The following is a 20,271-nucleotide window of genomic DNA, read 5'->3' as shown; positions in this document are numbered from 1 at the left end:
GCAACACCGAATTAGAGCGCAGCTCTTGAGGAGGAGGAGGGAAGGGTACTGGGAGGGGTGAAGTGACCTGGCGGGGTCACGTGACCTTGGGGGTTCACGTGACCTTGGTGGTCACGTGACGATGCCGAAGATGTCATCAGTGACGTCACTGATGACGCCATCAGTGACAATGCCGATGCGGACTCCGATGACGTCATCAGCGATGATGACGATGGAGATGCGGATGTCGGTGACGTCATCAGTGACGTCACTGATGACGTCATCCGTTATGATGACGATGACGATGCGGATGCCGGTGACGTCACTGATGACGTCATCCGTGATGATGACGATGACGATGCGGATGGCCGTGACGTCATCAGTGACGTCGCTGATGACGTCATCAGTGATGATGACGATGACGATGCGGATGCGGGTGAGGTCATCAGTGATGATGACGATGACGATGCTAATGCCGGTGACGTCCTCAGTGACGATGACGTCATCGGGGAGGTCACGTGACCTCGGCGGGGGTCACGTGACCTCGGGGGGTGTCAAGTGACCGGGGGGTCACGTGACCTGGGGGTGTCACGTGACTTTGGGTGTCACGTGAACTTGGCGGTCACGTGACCCTGGGGGAGGGGTCACGTGACCTTGGGATGACCTTGGGGGTCGCGTGACCTTGGGGTGACCTTGGTTACAACGACGCCGACGGCGACGGCGACGGCGACGCCGACGCCGACGCCGCTGAAGCCGGGAACGGGCCTCTAAGAGTTGCGCTCTAAAAGTGACCAAAGAAACTGGACCACGGAAACTAATATCCTTCACAATAAGCGTAACGGACATAGAATTAGATATTACTCATGCACCTGATTTCGCGAGTTTTGTTCCCCAGTTCTTTATGTTGTGAGACATTTTAAGAACATTGCTTTCTACGAAAACGTTTGTTTATTGCAATGTATTGGACACTCAGAATATGATTACCTTTTTACGGTACGTGGCTTCTAAAATATGGGTGTCTAATTTGGTTCCCGAATTCTTTACGTATTCATTTTATGCTAACTTGAATAACTTGTGTTGCGAAAATACAAGTGAAGGTCAACACACGCATAGTATCGGATTATTATTTTTTTATTTATGACATACTGCGGAAATAAATGGACCAAGCAGGAGTGAATACAGATCGTAAAATACACGACAAAAAACAGTCTTCAACAAAAGATATCAAAAAAGGCCACTAGGTTAAAATATACAGCAAATAACAAATGCAAAAATACAGGACAAGAAGCCTCCAAGAGCAAGATACACATTCCCAGTAAAAAACCTATACGGTCATGAGGTAGGAAGAAGGAAGTGACTCAATGGGCAGGGAATTCCAGTCATTGATTGTTCTTGGAAAAAAGGAAAATTTGAAAAGATTGGTGCGAGCAAAGTACGGAGTCAGTGAATGTGGTTGGTGATGTCTGGTCTGTCTCGTAGCAATGGGTTTTAGATATGCATGGCGATTAATAGATAGCTTATCATTTGCAAGAAGAAACAGAAACTTTAGCCTTGCTATTTGCCTTCGCTCCTGCAACAATTCAATTTTGTTTATCTGCATTAGAGAGGAGGGAGAATCTGATCGCTTGAACTTATCGTAAATGAATCTGACTGCCCGTCTTTGAACCCTTTCCAATTTATTTATGTCTTTTTTGGTAAAGGGATCCCATACAACGCTGGCGTATTCCAGTTTAGGTCTCACAAGCGTGTTGAACGCTAACAATTTTACGTTAGGGGGTGTATTTTTCAACTTGTGTCTAATGAGGCCTAGCTTTCTAAAAGCAGCAGATGTAATGTTGTCGATGTGTCTTGACCAGCCCAAATGACTATCAATTGTCAGCCCTAGATAGTTGTAATGGTCTACCTCAGAGACGTTATAATCTTTTATTTTGTACTGAAAGGAGAGGTACTTCTTTTTGTTTGTGATTCTAAGAAAGACAGTTTTCTCGAGATTCAATTTCATTTTCCATTGGTAGCACCACTCTTCTATAGAGTTTAAGCTTGAGTTAAGTGCGAGTTGGTCATTAGTACACAAAACATCTTTGAACAATACACAATCGTCCGCAAATAAACGAATGTTCACTCCTGGGTCCACAACAGAAACAATATCATTGACGTATATCAAGAACAATAGTGGCCAAAGGACACTTCCCTGGGGTACACTGGAAGTCACATCAAGCATCTCTGAGCAACCAGAACCAACCTCGACATACTGTCTACGACCATGTAGATAGGATCCGATCCATTTAACGATGGCTGAGTCAAGACCAATACTTTCCAATTTAAAAAGCAGTTTACCATGTGGCACTCTGTCAAATGCCTTGCTGAAGTCTATGAATACGGCATCTATCTGACCAGATTTATCCAAAGTGGAGGCAAATTCGTGCACAGTGGTGACTAGCTGTGTCACTGTTGAATAGCCCTTTCGAAATCTATGTTGAAACTCGGTTATTAAGTTATTTTTATCAATGAAGTCAGTTACCATATTTGAAATTATATGTTCTAGTAACTTACACGATGTACACGTAAGCGAGATTGGCCTGTAGTTGCTCAGAGATAAGTGGTCTCCTTTTTTAAACACCGGCACAACACGTGCTAAGAGCCAATCATTCGGCAGAACTCCCGACAAAAATGACGTGCGGAATATCACTGTTAAGGCCCGACCACACTAGCGTGAACGGCGCCGCCGGGCGGCGCCGCCGGGCGGCACCGCCGTCCGGCGTCCCAACGCGAGGAGTCCACATTGGCCTCCGTTTTGCTAGGTTTTGCCGGCGTTTCATAGTCACGTGGCAGAACTGGATCTCGTGTTTCCTCGACTGCTCGAGATCGCGCTCGCGCCTCCGCTGCCTCCGCTGGATTTCCCGCGCTTTCGTCGTCTGCTCTTCGTTAGTTTCTTCCGTTTCGGCTCCCATCTTTTGCTTAGAGCAGCCTCGAAACTGCGCTCGCTGCCTACATGGCGGGTGTCGATGATGACCTGGTGATCAGCATCAATGTGATCCTCCTAGCCTGCTCTTTAATTTTGCGACGTCGCCGCGCTCGGAAGGCAAGGAGGCGCAGGTTCTGGGTCCGGCCTAGTTGGCGCTTCCGAAACACCGAGGGACAGGCCAGCGCTTTGCTGCCCCGGCTGCGCGCCAGAGACGAAGGCTACTTTCGAGAGTGAGTGATTGAATTGGTTGCGACAAGTGTTCACCATGTATACTTAATAACTGATGTTTGTTACCTCTCTTGCAGCTTTCTTCGAATGCCGCCAAGCACATTCGACACATTACTCGGACTTGTGGGGCCTAAGATCGAGCGCAAAGTGACGCCGTTTCGGGAACCCATCTCGCCGCACGATCGGCTGGCTATCACGCTAAGGTGAGAGCAATAATTAGTTTGTAGTTAATTTTGACTCATAAATTAATTGTACTAATTCGATAAAACTTCAGTGAGAAAATCGAAATATTGAAAATAACGCTAAAGCTATGTGGATTAAATGACGAACTGAATGAGCACGAGTGAAAAAAAAATAATAAAAATTCGGCAGTGGGCTGGGAGCAGTTATGTGATTATTAGCAGAATCCAATGAACAGAAGAAAATGGCAACACAATAACCATAAAACATCTTTCGTATAGCTAGCTACCAAAATATGCCTTTATTGAGGGAAATCTACCCACATGCGCCGTAGTGCCAGATCCGTTCTAGCATATCCTTGTGACTGGTCTCGTTTTTCTCCACCCAACTTACTAAAAGTATTTGGAGTACGTAACCGAGCTTGAGCACAGCACCCAGATATGACAAAAAGCTCTCGAAGCAAAAGACGTCAACCCCATTTGAATTATCATCTTGATATATATGCAGTAATAATCAAGTTAGTTATCAAGTTTCACAAACCTGTAATTTCCTCTTATGCTTTAGCTTACAGTCCTTGGTAATTTTGTATCAGATTTAACTGATATCTTCCACCAAATTTCCATAAAGTCTGCACAATCCGCTCGTCACTGGTGCAGAATGTTTTTGACGAACAGTGAGATTGCTTGAGATACCCTCGATTGGGCTTGACATGTGCAATTAATCAAATTCCATGTTTTCGGGTCCAATTTTTTCTTTGATTTTAAATCCGTTTTAATTGGTATTTACTTCGTCTCACATTTGTGTTTCTCGGGGACTATTTTCGGCATTCGGAAAATTGCAGCCTTTATCGGGGCTTATGTTTAAGAAAACGACACAGCAGTTTCATTCCCCACCCTCTAGGGAACATATGCATGACCTGAATAATTATAAAACCATCTCATTACCAAAAAGAGGAGAAAATAAGAAGAGTGCGCGTGCACACACGCACGCACGCACACACACACACACACACACACACACACACACACACACACACACACACACACACACACACACGCACACAAACAAAAAGCAGCCTCATGAATAGTTCAGTGTGGGTGGTGTCCTATATATCACCAAAAATAAAGCTGTACATTACAAAAAAACAAAAAAAATTCCATGAAGCTTTTTTTTTTTTTTTACTTCTATTTAACCAGCAGCTCCCAGTCAAGGTTTTTCTATTCTCCTGAATAAAAAAAAAAAAAGACAGCTTGGATTTATTGGTATAAACTGAACACATTGAACCCCAATTCGTAAGTTATCCCTTTCCTGAGGTTTCATCTTCTCTGCAGTGTTTACTACGGCACATATGAGCAAACATTGTTTTGTGCATTGATGGTTACATTCCACCCCTAAAGTTGGCTTCACCTCAACATCAAAAAAAGGCGATTGGACCTTCTTTGCAGTGTTCATAAGAATGCAAACAACACTCTCCAAGTAGAGTCTTTGTATGAATATATGAGGGAACACTGAAGGTCGGCATTTTTGGCTGTGAAGCATGTTTGACCTTGACGCAGCACTCGTCTCCAGAACATGCTTGGACACATCCATGCCAAATGCTGATGGAGCACTCGTATCCAATGTCTGCTTGAAAATGTTGCCCGAACTTGGACAACTTGAGACAACACGCCTTTCCCAGAAGCTCAGTTGGTGCTGACAGTCATTGCGCTCTCGTAGACCTGCCAAAGCTGTTGGCGAGAGGGAGTGAAGTCAAGAAGCATGGCTGTAAAAAGGAGGGGTGGAGGTATACAACAGCACCCATGTGCGGCCTTAAGGGGTGTTTGCAAAATGTTGCTACATATAAGCAGCAGCTTCTACAATCTGTTCCAGCACAACTCAGCAAAGAACGAAAGCAATAGCCCTCATTAGGCAATCAAAGTGGCAGAGTGGAGCACTGGACAACTTTGCATGGGACGAGTACACTCCGGATATCCTGTCACAAGCCTCAACTTCACGCTCTGATTGGGTCGCCAGGGTCTTAGCTTCTGCTATTTGCCAAGTTATACTGAAACATGATAAAAATTGTGGGCAGTTTTGAAAGGGGTCTATCATGCTCACTGGAGCTGCACTTAACATCAAAGCTCCTTTTAGTTTGACTTGCCATAAATGCTCCTCAAGGTATGTTATCCATTATCCACCAAGGTAGGGAGATGTTTTTTATTTTCCAAAGCAATGCTGTTGAACATAACTAGCAGCCGAGAATGGTCTTAGTGTAATTCCATATATATGGCATGTATGTTTGTCATTTCAGGTTTCTTGCCAATGGTGACACCTTCCGCAGCCTCTCGTACAATTTTCTCATCGGTCGGTCAACTGCAGCTGTGATCATCAGGCAAACAACTGCTGCGATTTGGGAAAGCCTACAGCCTCTTTACCTGCTATTTCCCCAGTGCGCTAGGGAGTGGAAGAAGGTGAATAAACTAGTTTCTGTAAAGCAAAGTTAGTTCAAAGTAACTAAAAACTGAGCACAAAAATATTTTACAGTGGCAGCTGAAGCTCATAAATGACAGTCCTTTTTGTCGGCTGTGTTTTCATTCACTTGTGCGAGCAATCCTTCCATGCCCACGCACAAATTCAGCTTCCTTGCTAAAATTATTGGAAAAATATGTCACATGACCTATGTAGCTATTCAGTTTCCCTGCTAGATTTAGTGACAAAATTGACGTTATGTGACCTATGGACAAATTCAGTTTCCCCACTAAATTTTGCGGGAAAATTGATGTGACATGACCTCATGTCACGGGACCTAGACAAATACAGGTTCCCCACTAAATTTAGCTGAAAAATTGACGTGACGTGACCTATGCGGCAATTCAGTTTCCCCGGTAATTATGGCAGGAAAACACATCCCGACCTTGCTGGCGCTGTCTAAACGCATGACATTGTGTGATCATCGCACAATTTTTTATTTCATACATCACAGAGTTCACCGTTTGGGTAACAAGTTTTTCTTTATCCTAAAATTGTATTGAACTGTATATAACTATTTCAGATTGCAGCAGACATGGAGCTGTATTGGAACTTCCCCAACTGCATCGGAAGTATTGATGGGAAGCACATTAACATAGAATGCCCAGACAACACCGGCTCAAGGAATCTCAACTACAAAAAAACATTCAGTGTTGTTCTTCTTGCTTCATGTGACGCACACTACAGGTAAAGTTTCTCTCTGCAGACATTCTGGGAAGAGTTATTGCTCAGGTTCAACCAGTGGTTTATCATGAGTGCCCATAAAAAGCACAATACCTTGTCAACAGTGCATTGTAAAGCAGACTAAACTAAGGCAGTTTGCTGCTGAATGCAACACTGCAATAGTGAATTCGTTTCACTACACCTGTGCCCTCACAGTGTCTTTCACCACACTGCGCGAGTGTAATGAAACAAATTCGCTATAATACAGTACAGTGGAACACCTACCTGTAGTACGGCTTTCATGAGACGACTCAAAAAAGTTCTTCTATAATAAATATAAAACATGATTACGACTATTATAAAATACTGAGCATCCACCCATTACTACTAAGTGCCCCCCCCCCACCCCCAACCCCGAATTTTTACATTTGTAAAACATGCACTGATCATGTCTCGCACTGACCTAAGAAGCGCCGATATAGACTTGTTTCACATGTTTATCTTCAAATTTTGAGTGGTCGCTTGCTCGTGACTTTGTGGTGGGGTGCTCGGCCGTGCATGGCAGTAGAACATTCGGGTGCCTTCCGGATTACAATGAGGCAAATATGCATACTTTTCATAATTACCCCACAATTAACCTGCCGGGGCAATTCTTTCAGCTCATAAGAATTGTCTTCGATCACAATCCTAGAACGTTTTGTGCTGGCCTTTGTCTCTACTACACATAAAAATGGATTGAGCAGCGGGAAGAAAGTGCCCTAGGGTCGGCTAGGCTTAACCTGGCATAACTCTGAGGGTATGCTTGCTTCCCCGGATCCAATCAGAGTGCCTTCCTGAGATGGCGAGCCACCAGAGCGATGGGGCTAAACGCAAGCGGCTTGGCGACGGCTTATGACATGGGACGTGCCCAGTATTCGGTTGTGTAATCCAAACTTTTAATATCTTCTTTCTATGAAAAGTTTGCCAGGACCATGCTCATTTGTCGTCAAACGCAGGACGTCACATAAACCGGGAATGGAGAATCAACATTCCACTGCATTACATTAAAAAAAAAAAAAAAGGTGCAACTTTACAGTCAGAAGAGGAGGAAGGAACGCCAACCAAAAATAAAAAGGAGCCCAACGTTTCGAAACCTGTTGGTTTTCTTCTTCAGGGGCGACTGTGTGCGTGAGGAGCAAGTGGTCTTCTTTTACGGCAGTGGACGTGATGCTTTCGCGATCATAATGTGGCTGAGCCCGCTGACGTAGGCGGACTGTAAAGCGCCAAGCGACCGATTGATGTTTTGCGGTGTGGTTTGGATGTGCCATGACTCGATGAAGAGCCTTTGCCGGGAATTGGTCTCAATGTCGAGGATGCGTGTGTTGTCGAAGTCAATGCGGTGGTCATTTGAGTCACTGTGTTCCACAACCGCGCTGCGCTCATGATCGAATTTTCGCACGTCGGTTTTGTGCTGGCGAAGTCTTTCTTTAAAGTTTTTGGTTTCGCCGATGTATGTGGCAGGGCAATCCGCACAAGGAATCTGGTAAATAACGCCTTGCGCTCTTTATCCTTGGGGGGACGATCTTTTGGCCGAGGCATCAGGTGTCCAAGCGTTGACACTGGTTTGTGGGACATCTGGATGCCTTCTTTTGCCAGCACACGCGCGAGCGCTTCGCTGGTTTCCTTTATGTAAGGGACGCAGATGCGCGTGGTTGAGCGGGGATGTGCGATTTCTTGTGTTTCGCCGATTGGTCTTAGGCGTCGATCAGACTTACATTGACGAAGAGCGATCCGCTGAATGAAACTGTGTGTGTAGCCGTTATTTAGCAGGTCGGAGATGATGGTTTCTTTCTTTTTTCTGTAGTCCTGCGACGAGCAAATACGGTATTTATTCGAATATAATGCGGTCACGATTATAAGGCGAGGGGGCAGTTGAAGGACCCAAGAAAAAGAAAAAAAAATTGCCATTTTGCTATACTGAGCTTCGAATATAAGGCGGGGTATGACTTTGAGACTACGGATTTTGGAAAAAAACCTAGCCTTATATTCGAATAAATACGGTAGTCTTTGCTCGGGACAGGAGTGCCTGGACGACCGACGCCTTGTGGCTCGCAGGGTGGTTTGAGTCAAATCGGAGATAGCGCCCAGTGTGTGTCAGTTTTCTGTACACTGTGAATTCCAATTGATCTTTTTGTCTTTCGACCAGCACGTCGAGAAACGGCAGGGCGTCATTCTTTTCAGTTTCAACGGTGAACTGGATGGCCGGCTCGATGGAGTTGAGGTGTGCCAAAAAGTTGTTCACTTCTGACTTCTTCATAATGCAGAAGCTATCGTCGACATACCGTAAAAACACTTTAGGGCGTGCAGTGAAAGACTGCAGCAGCGTTGTTCAATGGCTTCCATTGTCAGGTTGGCCGTGGTGACGGAGATGGATGCGCCCATTGCAATTCCGTTGGTCTGCTTGAAGAATTCTCCTTTAAAGCTGAAGTAGGTGCTCTCCAGGCAGAACTCCAGCAGGCGGCACAGTTTGTCCACCGTAAGGCTGGTCCGTTCGCTCAGCTTCTTGTCTCCCTCGAGGGCAGCTCTGGTTGTGGCGACTGCCAGGGGAACCGGCACGCTGGGGAAGAGCGAGACGACGTCGAACGACACCAGGCTGTCGTCATCGTTTACCTTTAGTTGCGCAACCTGTTCCACAAAGTGCCCGGTGTTCCGCACATGTCGCTGAGTTTCCAACGAGAGGAGAGAGAGTGCTGTGGAGGTAGTTTGACAATCCCCGAAGTGGTGAGGTTGTGAAATCCACGATCGGCCGGGGAGGGACGTTAGGCTTATGAACCTTAGGAAGACTGTAGAAACCGGGCGCAAACCCATTCCTGCACAGAAGCTGCAGATGAAGGCTCCGCGCGTCAGGGTGCTTCTTAAAAATTTCAGAAAGGATATTGTTCAGTTTTGTCTGAACTTGTGATGTCGGGTCTTTCCTGAGCTTTTCATAGGCAGAGCTGTCAAGAAGGTCCCGAATCTTGTTCTTGTAGACATCCCGGTCAAGGACCACAGTCAAGTTTCCTTTGTCCGTGGGTAGAATCACAATGTTTGTGTCTCCTCGAAGCTCCCGGAGAGCTGCTATCGCTTCTCGTGGCAGGTTAGGCTGTTGACGACGACGACAAGAAATCGCACATCCCCGCTCAACCACGCGCATCTGCGTCCCTTACATAAAGGAAACCAGCGAAGCGCTCGCGCGTGTGCCGGCAAAAGAAGGCATCCAGGTGTCATACAAACCAGTGTCAACGCTTGAATACCTGATGCCCCGGCCAAAAGATTGTCCCCCCAAGGAAAGAGCGCAAGGCGTTATTTAGCAGATTCCTTGTGCGGATTGCCCTGCCACATACATCGGCGAAACCAAAAACTTTAAAGAAAGACTTCGCCAGCACAAAACCGACGTGCGAAAATTCAATCATGAGCGCAGCGCGGTTGCGGAACACAGTGACTCAAATGACCACCGCATTGACTTCGACAACACACACATCCTCGACATTGAGACCAATTCCCGGCAAAGGCTCTTCGTCGAGTCATGGCACATCCAAACCACACCGCAAAACATCAATCGGTCGCTTGGCGCTTTACCGTCCACCTACGTCAGCGGGGTCAGCCACATTACGATCGCGAAAACATCACGTCCACTGCCGTAAAAGAAGACCACTTGCTCCTCACGCACACAGTCGCCCCTGAAGAAGAAAACCAAGCAGGTTTCGCAACGTTGGGCTCCTTTTTATTTTTGGTTGGCGTTCCTTCCTCTTCTTCTAATTGTTCTTACCCAACCAGGCAGATTTCTGCCAAATGTTTACTTTCAAAACTTTACAGTTGGCTTAGTGTGTTCATTCATTCCTTGCCTGCTTCATTTCAGATTCACATATGTTGACCTGTGCCACTACGGTGGTGAAAGTGATGGGGGCATTTTTTTGAGATCACCACTTCGAACAGTTCTTACCGAAAGTCAGTGCGGCATCCCACCCCCTTCAAGTGTAGGTTCAGCAGGTGCAGTCCCCTACCTTATGGTGGGGGACGAGGCATTTCCGCTGAAGACATTCCTCATGAGGCCATATCCCCGCCGCGGTAAGTCATGCATTGCCATCTATAAACTAACTAAGCAGCCTGACGTTAGTGTCCAGGAGACAATAGAATATAATCATGATTTATTGTTAGGGGCACTTTCATCCCCAATAAAGTCACCCATAATCTGCGCTGTGCACATAGCAAATGAGTTCAATTTTTAACGATACTGTATTTTTTTAGGGGTGTGCAAATAGTGGTTCGAATCGAATAGCAGTGTCATTTGTAGCATCAACTGTGTTAAGAGAACCACCTATTGTGATTCTCCTTTGCACCGTGAAGGTGGTGAATGATGCAGCACTATTCGATTCAAACCGCTATTTGCCTACCCCTACATTAATTGTTTTCTGCAGTGTCATTATCTCACTCTGTTTGTAGATCTATTGGTGAATTCTGAATGTAACGCAGAACAGTTCACTTCAATGCTGGGAACTAAGCACCGGCAAGACACCTTTGTCCTAAATTTGTTTTTTTGAACAAGGAATCCAACGCACCATGGTTGAACGAGCCGTTCGCCCAAAGCGTTAACTGACCAAAGTCAGCTCTTTTACAGTTTCTGAGAGATGTGAAAGATGTGCAACTGCACTTGCTATACATTTATCTATTAAATAATACCGCAGTGCTAATTATAATGAGGTAATGGCTTTAGAAGGACGACAGAGTTGAAAGGATACCTGTTCAATAGGGACGGTAAGAGGAAAGGATGTACACAACTATTACCTCACTTCATTGTCGTTGTCATTTTATTTTTCTCCTCATTTTAATATTAATCTTATGGGCTTTCTTTAGATCTACAGAAGTACAGGAGTGACCCTGCACAGTATCAGGAGTACCTGAAGAGGGCCACTTTCAACTACCGCCTCAGTCGTACCAGACGCCTCATTGAAAATTCCTTCGGGATCATGGCCAACAGGTGGAGAATTTTGAGGCGAGCATTTAAGGCGTCCGAAGAGATTACAGAAAGCGTCGTGAAGGCATGTGTCACACTGCACAACTTTCTTCTGAAAGACTCTGCGCACTCGAGAGCAGCATACAGCCCTCCAGGCTATACAGATCATGAAGACTGGGAAGGAAAACTCATAGATGGGCAGTGGAGGAATGACAGCAGTGGGCAGCCAGGGCTGAGAGACCTAGCTGGCGTGGGACTTCGCCCCGCAAGGTAATTTTTTGCATCAAAATAGACCGAAGAAAACAAGTTTGCAATATTGGGATTTGAAATTTTCTAATACCATACTTGAAACTGCTCAGAGCTAAGATTCTATACATGCTCAGATATTGTACGATGTGTTTCAGAACTGCTTTGGCTGTGCGGGACCAGCTGGCTTCATACTTCATGAACGATGGGAAAGTTGAATGGCAAGACAAAATTGTGACTCGTGCGGGATGCCAACAGGTATTTTACCCACTATAAATATGGCCAGATGAGTATAAGTTAGGGTAGTAACTATTTGGACGTCCACTCTCAAAATAATTCAAAGTATTATTTTGACGTCCGTGTCGCCACTTCTTGAAGATGTGAAAATATTTTTAAAAACCTTTCGACATTCCCCGTCAAAATACTTTTATTATTGTCATGTCTCGAACTTAGAACTTCAGAATCCGGACTGAGGAGCGATCGATAATGGTGATAAAAAAATATATATATAATCTTGCCTGCACGCAGTGCCGCGATTCGACACATCTTTTCCAAAAAAACAAATGTCATGCAGTCGGCTGCTGTTCTTTTTTTTTTTTTCTGAACTTCTAAGCGGTGTGGAATGCAAAAAAAAATCCTAAAGTACATCAGCTATCAGGCTGCACGTAGCGTTTGCTTGGTTGTGCCCAACATTACAAGATGCAGCATTGCTGCTTTTCATGATTTATTTTACAAGTTTTGTATAGACGAAGGAGCTGCACGCAGCGTCATAAAATTTGCAGTTATTGAAGAATGTGTGCATCTCGTGCAACCGAGCCAGAATATTCGTTTGCACTGGTCAAGAAATGTCAAGGAGGCCATGTTTGCATGCACAGCCTTTTATTTAACATCCGGATCGTTTCATAGTTAACCTTGATCACTGGCTCAGTTTACACAAACCAAACAAAAAATCTAAACTAAACAACAAACTCGGGGAACACGGTTAGAACAGGGCGGAAGCCAGATGCAAAGTGAGACAACCATATGAAGACGCGCTCGCACGATATGGAGGAACAAAGAGCGTGCCAAATTTCTCAGTGTTACGTAGTGTATGCACTTACATTTATTTATTTATTTATCTGAAAATAGTGCAGGCTTTTCTCAGGCCCTGGCAGGTTACAGGCAACAATACTTACGTACGGGGAAGACAGAGGGATATCCAGCTCGCCTTTGTTGTAGAATCAAAAATTTAGGTGAGACGTGTGCCGAAATAAGATGCAAGCTCGGAACATTGCCGCTGGTTGTGACAGGTCTGCAAGGATCAACTGTCGAGCCAGTCCCACACAGACGCTCAATAAGACATTTCCACTGCCGACTAGGACCGAAACTTCTTAGGCACGAAACTTATTAATCCGTCAAAACGTCTACACAAGACAATGAGGAATTAAACAGAACGAAACCACGAAACAGCTTCCACCCTACCATTGTGATGGCGGCATTGAATGTGCACTTCGAAATAATAAAGCCACTATAGTCGGTGACAGGTCAAGAACGCAGTGGAAGCTCCTCCCACCTCTTTCCACTTTAGTAGAGCGAACAACGGAGAGGATCGCCTCTTTTTCAGCGTTCCCTCTACTAAAGTGGAGAGGGGTGGGAGGAGCTTCCACTGCGTTCTCGACCTGTCACTGATTATAGCTTGCCGTTTTATGGAAGTGAAATTACAGATGTTGAAACAATTTCAGGTATTTTGACGGTGGACATCGAAATAGTTGCTGCCATAAGTTATTGTGCCCTTTCAGGAAAGAAACTCAGAACCAAACGAGGACTTGGAGACATAGATGGCCTGGGTGTCACTTTGCAAGGTAATTTTATAATGACTTGTAGAAGAAAGCTGGCTACTTTTGGGTAAATGAACCTCGATTTCCATTTCAAAACGATGTGAAGCCCATATGACCTCCATTTTCTGCATGTGCACAGATTGTACATTACTCCTATGTCACAGGTAGCACGTACCCAGTAACTTTTACATTCGTGAAATAACCAAAGGACATATCAAGCACGCAACCCAGAAATAAAAATCCACCAAGCTAACCAAGATGGTCGTCCGCATCAGCTGTTTCTCCCAGCACACCACTCCAGAGCAGTGAAGCTGGCCTTATGTTGTGCTCCTTCTGCATTTTTCTTTTAGCAGCTGGGCACTTGCTTGGTATTTTATAATGTAGAATGCTGTAGTGCCGCACCGCTTTGGTTGTGTGTAGTGGTTGGCAGCATACTTTACGATGGGTTCTATTGCAGGAAGAACTGTAAACCCTTGCAAGACATCAACAAGTTGAGAGAGAGAGAACAACTTTATTTTAACAACTCGATCAACACATCTAGCCATTATAAAAACCAGTATGGCTGAAGTAACATTTGAGTCGGTTCCGAAAAGCAAGCCAAAATTGAGCAAACAGTATAGACCAACACGCGGCCCTGACGTCACGCAGCTGCGGTGGCGCCGTCGATGGCACTGCGCATGTGCAGGCGCTTCACCTCACGCGAATTTGGTTTCTGCACACGCGCAGTGCCCACACCTGGCATGGGCAAACACGGGCTTGTTTGTAAACAGCATGTCGGTGTATACTTTTGTAATTTACGTCTAACTTTATTATTTTAATCAAACAAATCACAGAAATATAAAAAGAAGGCAAAGTTTTATTTCACACATATTTCAATTGCACCATTTTAGCTTCTCACGAAAATGAATAGAATTCCCTATGCTGTTTATATAAATACTAAAGGTACCACATTATTGCACATACTCCTTTAAAGCTATTTGTTCCACACAGACCACCATTAGGTTTTGAAACTAGCTTCATATTGCCCCTTTCAACTTTATAACAATATAAATAATGCTTTTTGCTTTTTATGTTCTGGAACCAAGTGGTTGCAGTGGGGTGACCCCTATCAAGTGAATAACAAAATACTACTACAGAATTCAGATCAATAACTTCTTGCATAGAAAAATGTAGGAGGATCAGAGACTAAAAATGTATACACCAAGCTTTCAGTTAAACAAGAGAAAAATATGAAAAAAATATCAGCATTTCCCTTTGCACCAGTGGTGATAATTTCACTTGAATAGAATGCGAAACATACTTGAGCCTCTGGTAGTACGAGGCAGCACACGAAAATGTAATTACGACACCAAGTTCCTTTAAAACAAGAATCCATATAAATGTGAGAAACAAGTAAGATTCATTGTATTGAATTATTCAAAGCTTTCCATTTCAGCGTTATAGAGAAGTGTGTTAATTTGGTACATCACCTCACACCGTTTCTGCGGTGTGAGCACCCTCAGCTTTGCTACAATCCAATTTGCACCCTCCACGCAGTCGTCGCCAGGTGGCACTTGTTCCTGTTCGCTCTTCTTCCGGATGTTGTTGAGCGTTGAAGAGCAGGTCCCAAGTACATCCCGGATGGCTTGATCAAAGTTCTCCTCGCACCGTTGCTTCTTCCTACTGCGGCATATCGGAAAAATATGCTGTTATATACTGACAGTTTGATTTGTATGTTTTAATTTTACAGGAACTGTGAAACATGCCAGTACCGAGAAGGCGGTGCTCCATGGGCTGATTTCTTGGCTGGCCTTCGGAAAGATATTGGAAGCACATAAGGCTGTGCAATAATACTGTACATAAAAACCTTTCATTTTCTAACCTTGGAGTGGCTGTCGAAGTGCCGGATGCTGCATTAGCCTGTGCGCTCTGCCTACAGAAAATGCCGCATCACAGACAATTTACATTCATGTCATAGTAACCCCCAGGCCAGTTGACACTATTGTGCATTGGCCTACAAACAATATCGACCCAAAGGAAGCACAAGCATGAATAAAAGTGTAGCATGGGACTGTTTTCTCCTACCTTGGTGGAGCTGCAGAAGAGCCTGATGGCAGGTTTGTCTGCATAGTCTGTCCATAAGAAGAGCTACATACGAAATGCATAATTAGAATTTATGCCATGATATCAATGAAAAATTGCAAACAGAGCACAAAATAGGACGAAGACGAGATAGGAAGCAAACGGGACGACCGCTCCTTCCCTCGTCTTTACCCTATTTGGTGCGCGGTTTACATTTCATCATACCATGAAATCCTACATTGCAACTTTGACACAATATGTGAAATAAATTGTCCGTGTCAGCTGGCAATGTTGTGCATTGCGTTGCAGTGGTATGAAATCGAAGGGAGCACATGAATATTCAATTCTACACAACAGAACATTTAAGGTAAGGTAAAAATGCAGGTGAGTGGGTAAATAACTTTCATAATAAAACAAGGACCGGCAAAACACGAAAATCTCAAACTCAACTTCTAGTTAATTTTTCACTGTCGGTTATATAATAGCAACTGAAAAATAAACTAGAAGCTGAAATTGAGACAGTCGCGTATTTGCCTATTTTTTATCGTCCCTAAAAGGCTCGCCACAGTCGAACGTAGTGCAGGTGCGCACCCGCTATCACAGCCCATGGAGATGTTTATTTGTTGCAGATCTCAATGTGTAATTGTATGTCAATTAAATCCATGCAGACTGCTTTATGCTACGTTACATGTGCTTGAGGTCAGACTATATCAAACATTTTTGAGGTTAAGGTTTCATATGGAAACATTGGAGTGCTCGATGCCAGGTGTGCCTCCTTGTTTTGCCTTTTAATTACCCTAGCTAAGCGAAAGGCACAAAAAGTTTTGAATTCGAACCTGCCCTGTGAGGGTCTCGCAGTAACTCATTCTTGAGCACAAAGACTGTCGTTTGCAAGGTGGAGAAAGCCCAAAGCTGTGGAGTGAGGGTCAAAAGCCCGCACTTGGAGGCATGGATAGCTACAGTGTAGCAGAACAAAGTGAGAACCCACATTTCTGCTTAAATACAATGGACTTTCTCTGTACCAGCTGACAGTACTGTGAATTTAATTACAAATGTCAGATTGTTAGGTTAGACAAATAAAAAATATCTCACTAACCACTCTGGTTCCTGGTCATCATCAATGTCTTGAATGTCCCTGCTGCAAAACAAAAAGACGCAGTATGCTCGTAAAGAAGAAAAAATGCATTGTAAAACAGCGTGATGGGCTATTTGGTAAACATTTATTACCACGATGAAAACTGCCAACACAAAAGACACGAGAGAACTCAAGTGCTATTCACAAGAATCTAAAGAACCATATGAAAGATAACTACATGGCCAAGCAAGTGCTGGTCTGTGTACAGTTAACAATATCTGTATATCGTTCCTGGGATTTCTTTGTAGATAATTATGAGTAGGGACATGGCAAACTCCCTAGGTTTGGTTAGAAAATTTTGTCAGATACCGTTGATGTCGCCACAACCTACATACGCTTTTCTGGCTTTGCTTGAGCGGCTATAAAGTTGCGACATTGGAGTGCCGACATTCAAATATAGAATTTAAAAGAAAAAAAGTGTTTTCCACCATGACCAGCACACTTCTCCGGCTCACACTTGAGCCACTTTAGTGCAAGCTTGTGCCAAACTTGTGCGAAGTTGGCTCTTGCTCCCGCCATTCTGAGTAAAGCCTGTGCCGAGGAAGTGTGGTGCTTGGGATGAAATATTATGTATAGGGAGCAAGTACTTGTTCCATGATGTCACCATTCAGTGCGGTCCTGGGATGGTCAGTTGTGGTATCACTGTGTGCATGGAAGTGCACAAAGTCTAATTTCCGGCTTCTATGTGTTTTTGCGCTGCTGTACGTGTGTTCGATGGCTGAACACCCTTGGCAAAATGGCATCAGCTGTTGCTGGCTTCACGCGGCCGTTCGCAAAATGGCGTCAGCTGTGGCTGGCTTCACGCGCGTGGCGGTACCGTGCGTGTTTCTATTCATTCGGCGTTCGTTGCCATGGTGACGGCGAGGAAAGCAGACGTGCGGGAAAACGCCGCGGCGCAGCAACACCAGGTGCGTTTTAAGGCCCCTCCCGCATGCTTTTCAATGGGCGGAAGGCGAACAAAAAGAGTTTGAAAAAAGGACTTAACGGAGAAGGCTGCATTTCTCCAGCGCCTCATAATGTGACGAGCCTTATACGAAAAGCATATTTTTTTGGCCATCCCGCGTCTTGTTTTTTTCATCCGTAACATGGGTCTAAAGTATCAATGTGCCACTTTGGCACATTGATACTTTTATTTATTCCAGAGTTACTGCACTGTAATAAGTATTTCTGCTTGATATTCAGTATTTACTGATTCACGTGTATCTGCATATCACAAACCAACATATAAAGAACTTATCAGCATGTAGGCGAACAGTACTAACAAAAATACAAACAGCACCCACCTCCCATCGTCGTCATCGTCATCCTCTCTGTCGGTATACCTTTTGTGGAAGACAGTGTATTAGACTATGAACGACAAAGCAAATGAGAAAGACATTACTGCGAGGAATTTGTAAAATGCTGCGAAAGCGCCCAATTAGTTCCCCCCAAGCACCCACTATTATCATTTCCCAAACTTGGCAAGTCTCTAAATTACATGTTAATTACCCCATTTAACTGTACAAGCACCCATGTCTAGGTAAACCCAGTTTTCAGTGAAAGTAGGGTGGGCACACCGTCTCTTATTGTATGTTGCAACTGGCGTGCAGCAGATCAGTTACGGTACAGCATAGGGCTGCTTCATTTTACATAAAGCTCCAACTCGTGCTGGAACCTATTGTGGTGAAAATTAACCCTATGCTTCGCAATGGATGGAGGCAGTTTTTGGCACGCTAAAGTTAGTTCCTTCAATACCTATCACTAGCCGTCGGCGCATCAAGAAAAATCACCCAGCACTCAAATTTTCAACATACTCGCTTGCTACCTACTATACAGTGACCAAGATTGTTATAGCAAATGCATCTAGGGCAGCAATAAAGGGGACAACAACAAAATAAAGGGGGGTTTACGCATGTGGATTATGATACCAATCGTGCTTTTCGTGTTCCGTCATTGGCGGGGGTACTTGCCATGCTTCTGAAGACTCCCTAATATTATGAACAATGCCTAATGAAGATTTACTTACATTCAAACACGTGGACCTTTCAAATAAAAAGCTGCTTCAAACTGCCGTATTTGTTGACTATACACTGGGACGCTGCAGAACATGCGCAACTGCTCTCTGCCAAGAAGTATTGTACGCCACGAATGCATCCAGCTGCGTGATTTGGCATTTCTCGCCTGGGTAGCGTTGGGAAGGTGTATAGGGAAAATGGCAGAGGGCACTTACCACCATGGCGGTGGACAGCTTAACAAAAATGTTCAGGCTTTCCGCTCTCTTGAAGAAGGAAGACCAGCGGAGCTGTACTCGATATACTGTGTGCTTCTTCTTCGTCGTCGTCTGTTTTTCGCGCTGTTTCCTACGATGAATTCCCACCAACGCGCTGCAAAACTATCCATTCTTCTATCATAGCTGGAAAGGTCGGCGCCACCTACGAGCGACGGCAGAAACCGTACTGGTTGTGTGCTTGCCGCCGTCGTTTATAGATGGCGGTAGCTGTCCAGGCAGGTTTGTGTCGACATACACGGACAGGATCCTGGGGAACCTAGCCCTTAACAGCTCTGCTGTAGAATAGAACTGTGCTACTACAAACCAACACAACGAAACATACTTACATTGCAGCAAGTACATCTTGAGCACATGTGATGTTTAAGCCATGGCAGCCCCGGTCACCGCTATAGAAAGCAGAGGAAAAGTTTGTTACTCTAGTTTTCCTCTCAACTTATGTAAAAAAAGTACAGTGTACCTTTCCTGCAGCCCTGGGCTGCATGTCAGTGTGCTGCCCCCACTGCTGGACGGTTGTGGTGTGTTTCTAAAAACGGCAGCCAAAACATTTGCAATAACACTGCAGAGATAGTCTGTGAGTTGACAGAAGTTTTGCAAGGTCGAAAGAAAAACAAGCAGCGTATGGGAGAAAATAAGCACATGCACAAGACATACCTTTGCTCGTCTGCTGGTATGTTAGTAATTATCCTGAAACATGAAAAAAATATATGCATGTAATATATTCTTTTAAAAAGGAAGAGAAGGGCAGTTTGTCAATGGGCAACGTAGTGTAAAGGCCTCCCTCGATAAAATTTGCTTGCAAGCGGGCAGTTAGTATTTGGGATCCCTCACAAAAAGTTGAGTTGAGCGTGTAGGAGCTCGACAACTTACTTCTCGGCGTAGTGAGGGGTGCCTCTAAGCATTCCGTCTACGACGTCGAAAAGGGCCCACGACTTCAGGCCTTTCCCGGCGTTCCCCCCTGCTCCGCTTCGGCACGCATTGTCTACTTTCGCCAAAATTTTCAACCACCGATCACGTGCGTTTCGGAATTTTCCCATTGCTCCGACTCCTGCAGAAGATATTCCGTCACACATGGAGTCAAATACTGTCACCAAATCGACACGACATCCGTCACAACACAGGCGACATGCAATAAGTGCCACGGAGAAACTCACCTGTAATGCCAAATTCTGCTCCAATAATCTCCCATCGGTTGTTTTTCGCGTCTTTATCCAAATAGTCTGGTTGAGTCTTGTCGTACAGAAAAGGAAA

The 20,271-nt window shown here is 44.7% G+C and overlaps 1 protein-coding gene, 1 long non-coding RNA gene and 1 pseudogene across 2 annotated transcripts; 1 reads left to right on the top strand and 2 right to left on the bottom strand.

Moving 5' to 3' along the window:
• Positions 1 to 2,829: 2,829 nt before the first annotated feature.
• On the top strand, positions 2,830 to 15,865 carry LOC115313308 (annotated as a pseudogene).
• Positions 15,622 to 18,300, bottom strand: LOC115313310. The gene is made up of 3 exons (XR_006078387.1): positions 18,038 to 18,300; positions 16,716 to 16,757; positions 15,622 to 15,685 (listed from the first exon to the last, which is right to left on the bottom strand). It is a non-coding gene; the product is annotated as an uncharacterized LOC115313310 (long non-coding RNA).
• Positions 18,301 to 19,304: 1,004 nt separating this feature from the next.
• On the bottom strand, positions 19,305 to 20,103 carry LOC115313312. The gene is made up of 4 exons (XM_040223111.3): positions 19,891 to 20,103; positions 19,675 to 19,707; positions 19,481 to 19,546; positions 19,305 to 19,409 (listed from the first exon to the last, which is right to left on the bottom strand). The coding sequence occupies exons 1-4, from the start codon at positions 20,091 to 20,093 to the stop codon at positions 19,346 to 19,348; spliced, it is 366 nt and encodes a 121-aa protein (XP_040079045.3). The 5' UTR covers positions 20,094 to 20,103; the 3' UTR covers positions 19,305 to 19,345.
• Positions 20,104 to 20,271: the final 168 nt, after the last annotated feature.

This window comes from Ixodes scapularis, unplaced genomic scaffold (assembly GCF_016920785.2).
Source record: "Ixodes scapularis isolate PalLabHiFi unplaced genomic scaffold, ASM1692078v2 PGA_scaffold5__190_contigs__length_132052651, whole genome shotgun sequence".
In the NCBI taxonomy this organism is placed as follows: Eukaryota; Metazoa; Arthropoda; class Arachnida; order Ixodida; family Ixodidae; genus Ixodes; species Ixodes scapularis.
The sequence above is the reverse complement of the archived record's forward strand: the minus strand, read 5'-3'. Positions and strand labels throughout refer to the sequence as shown.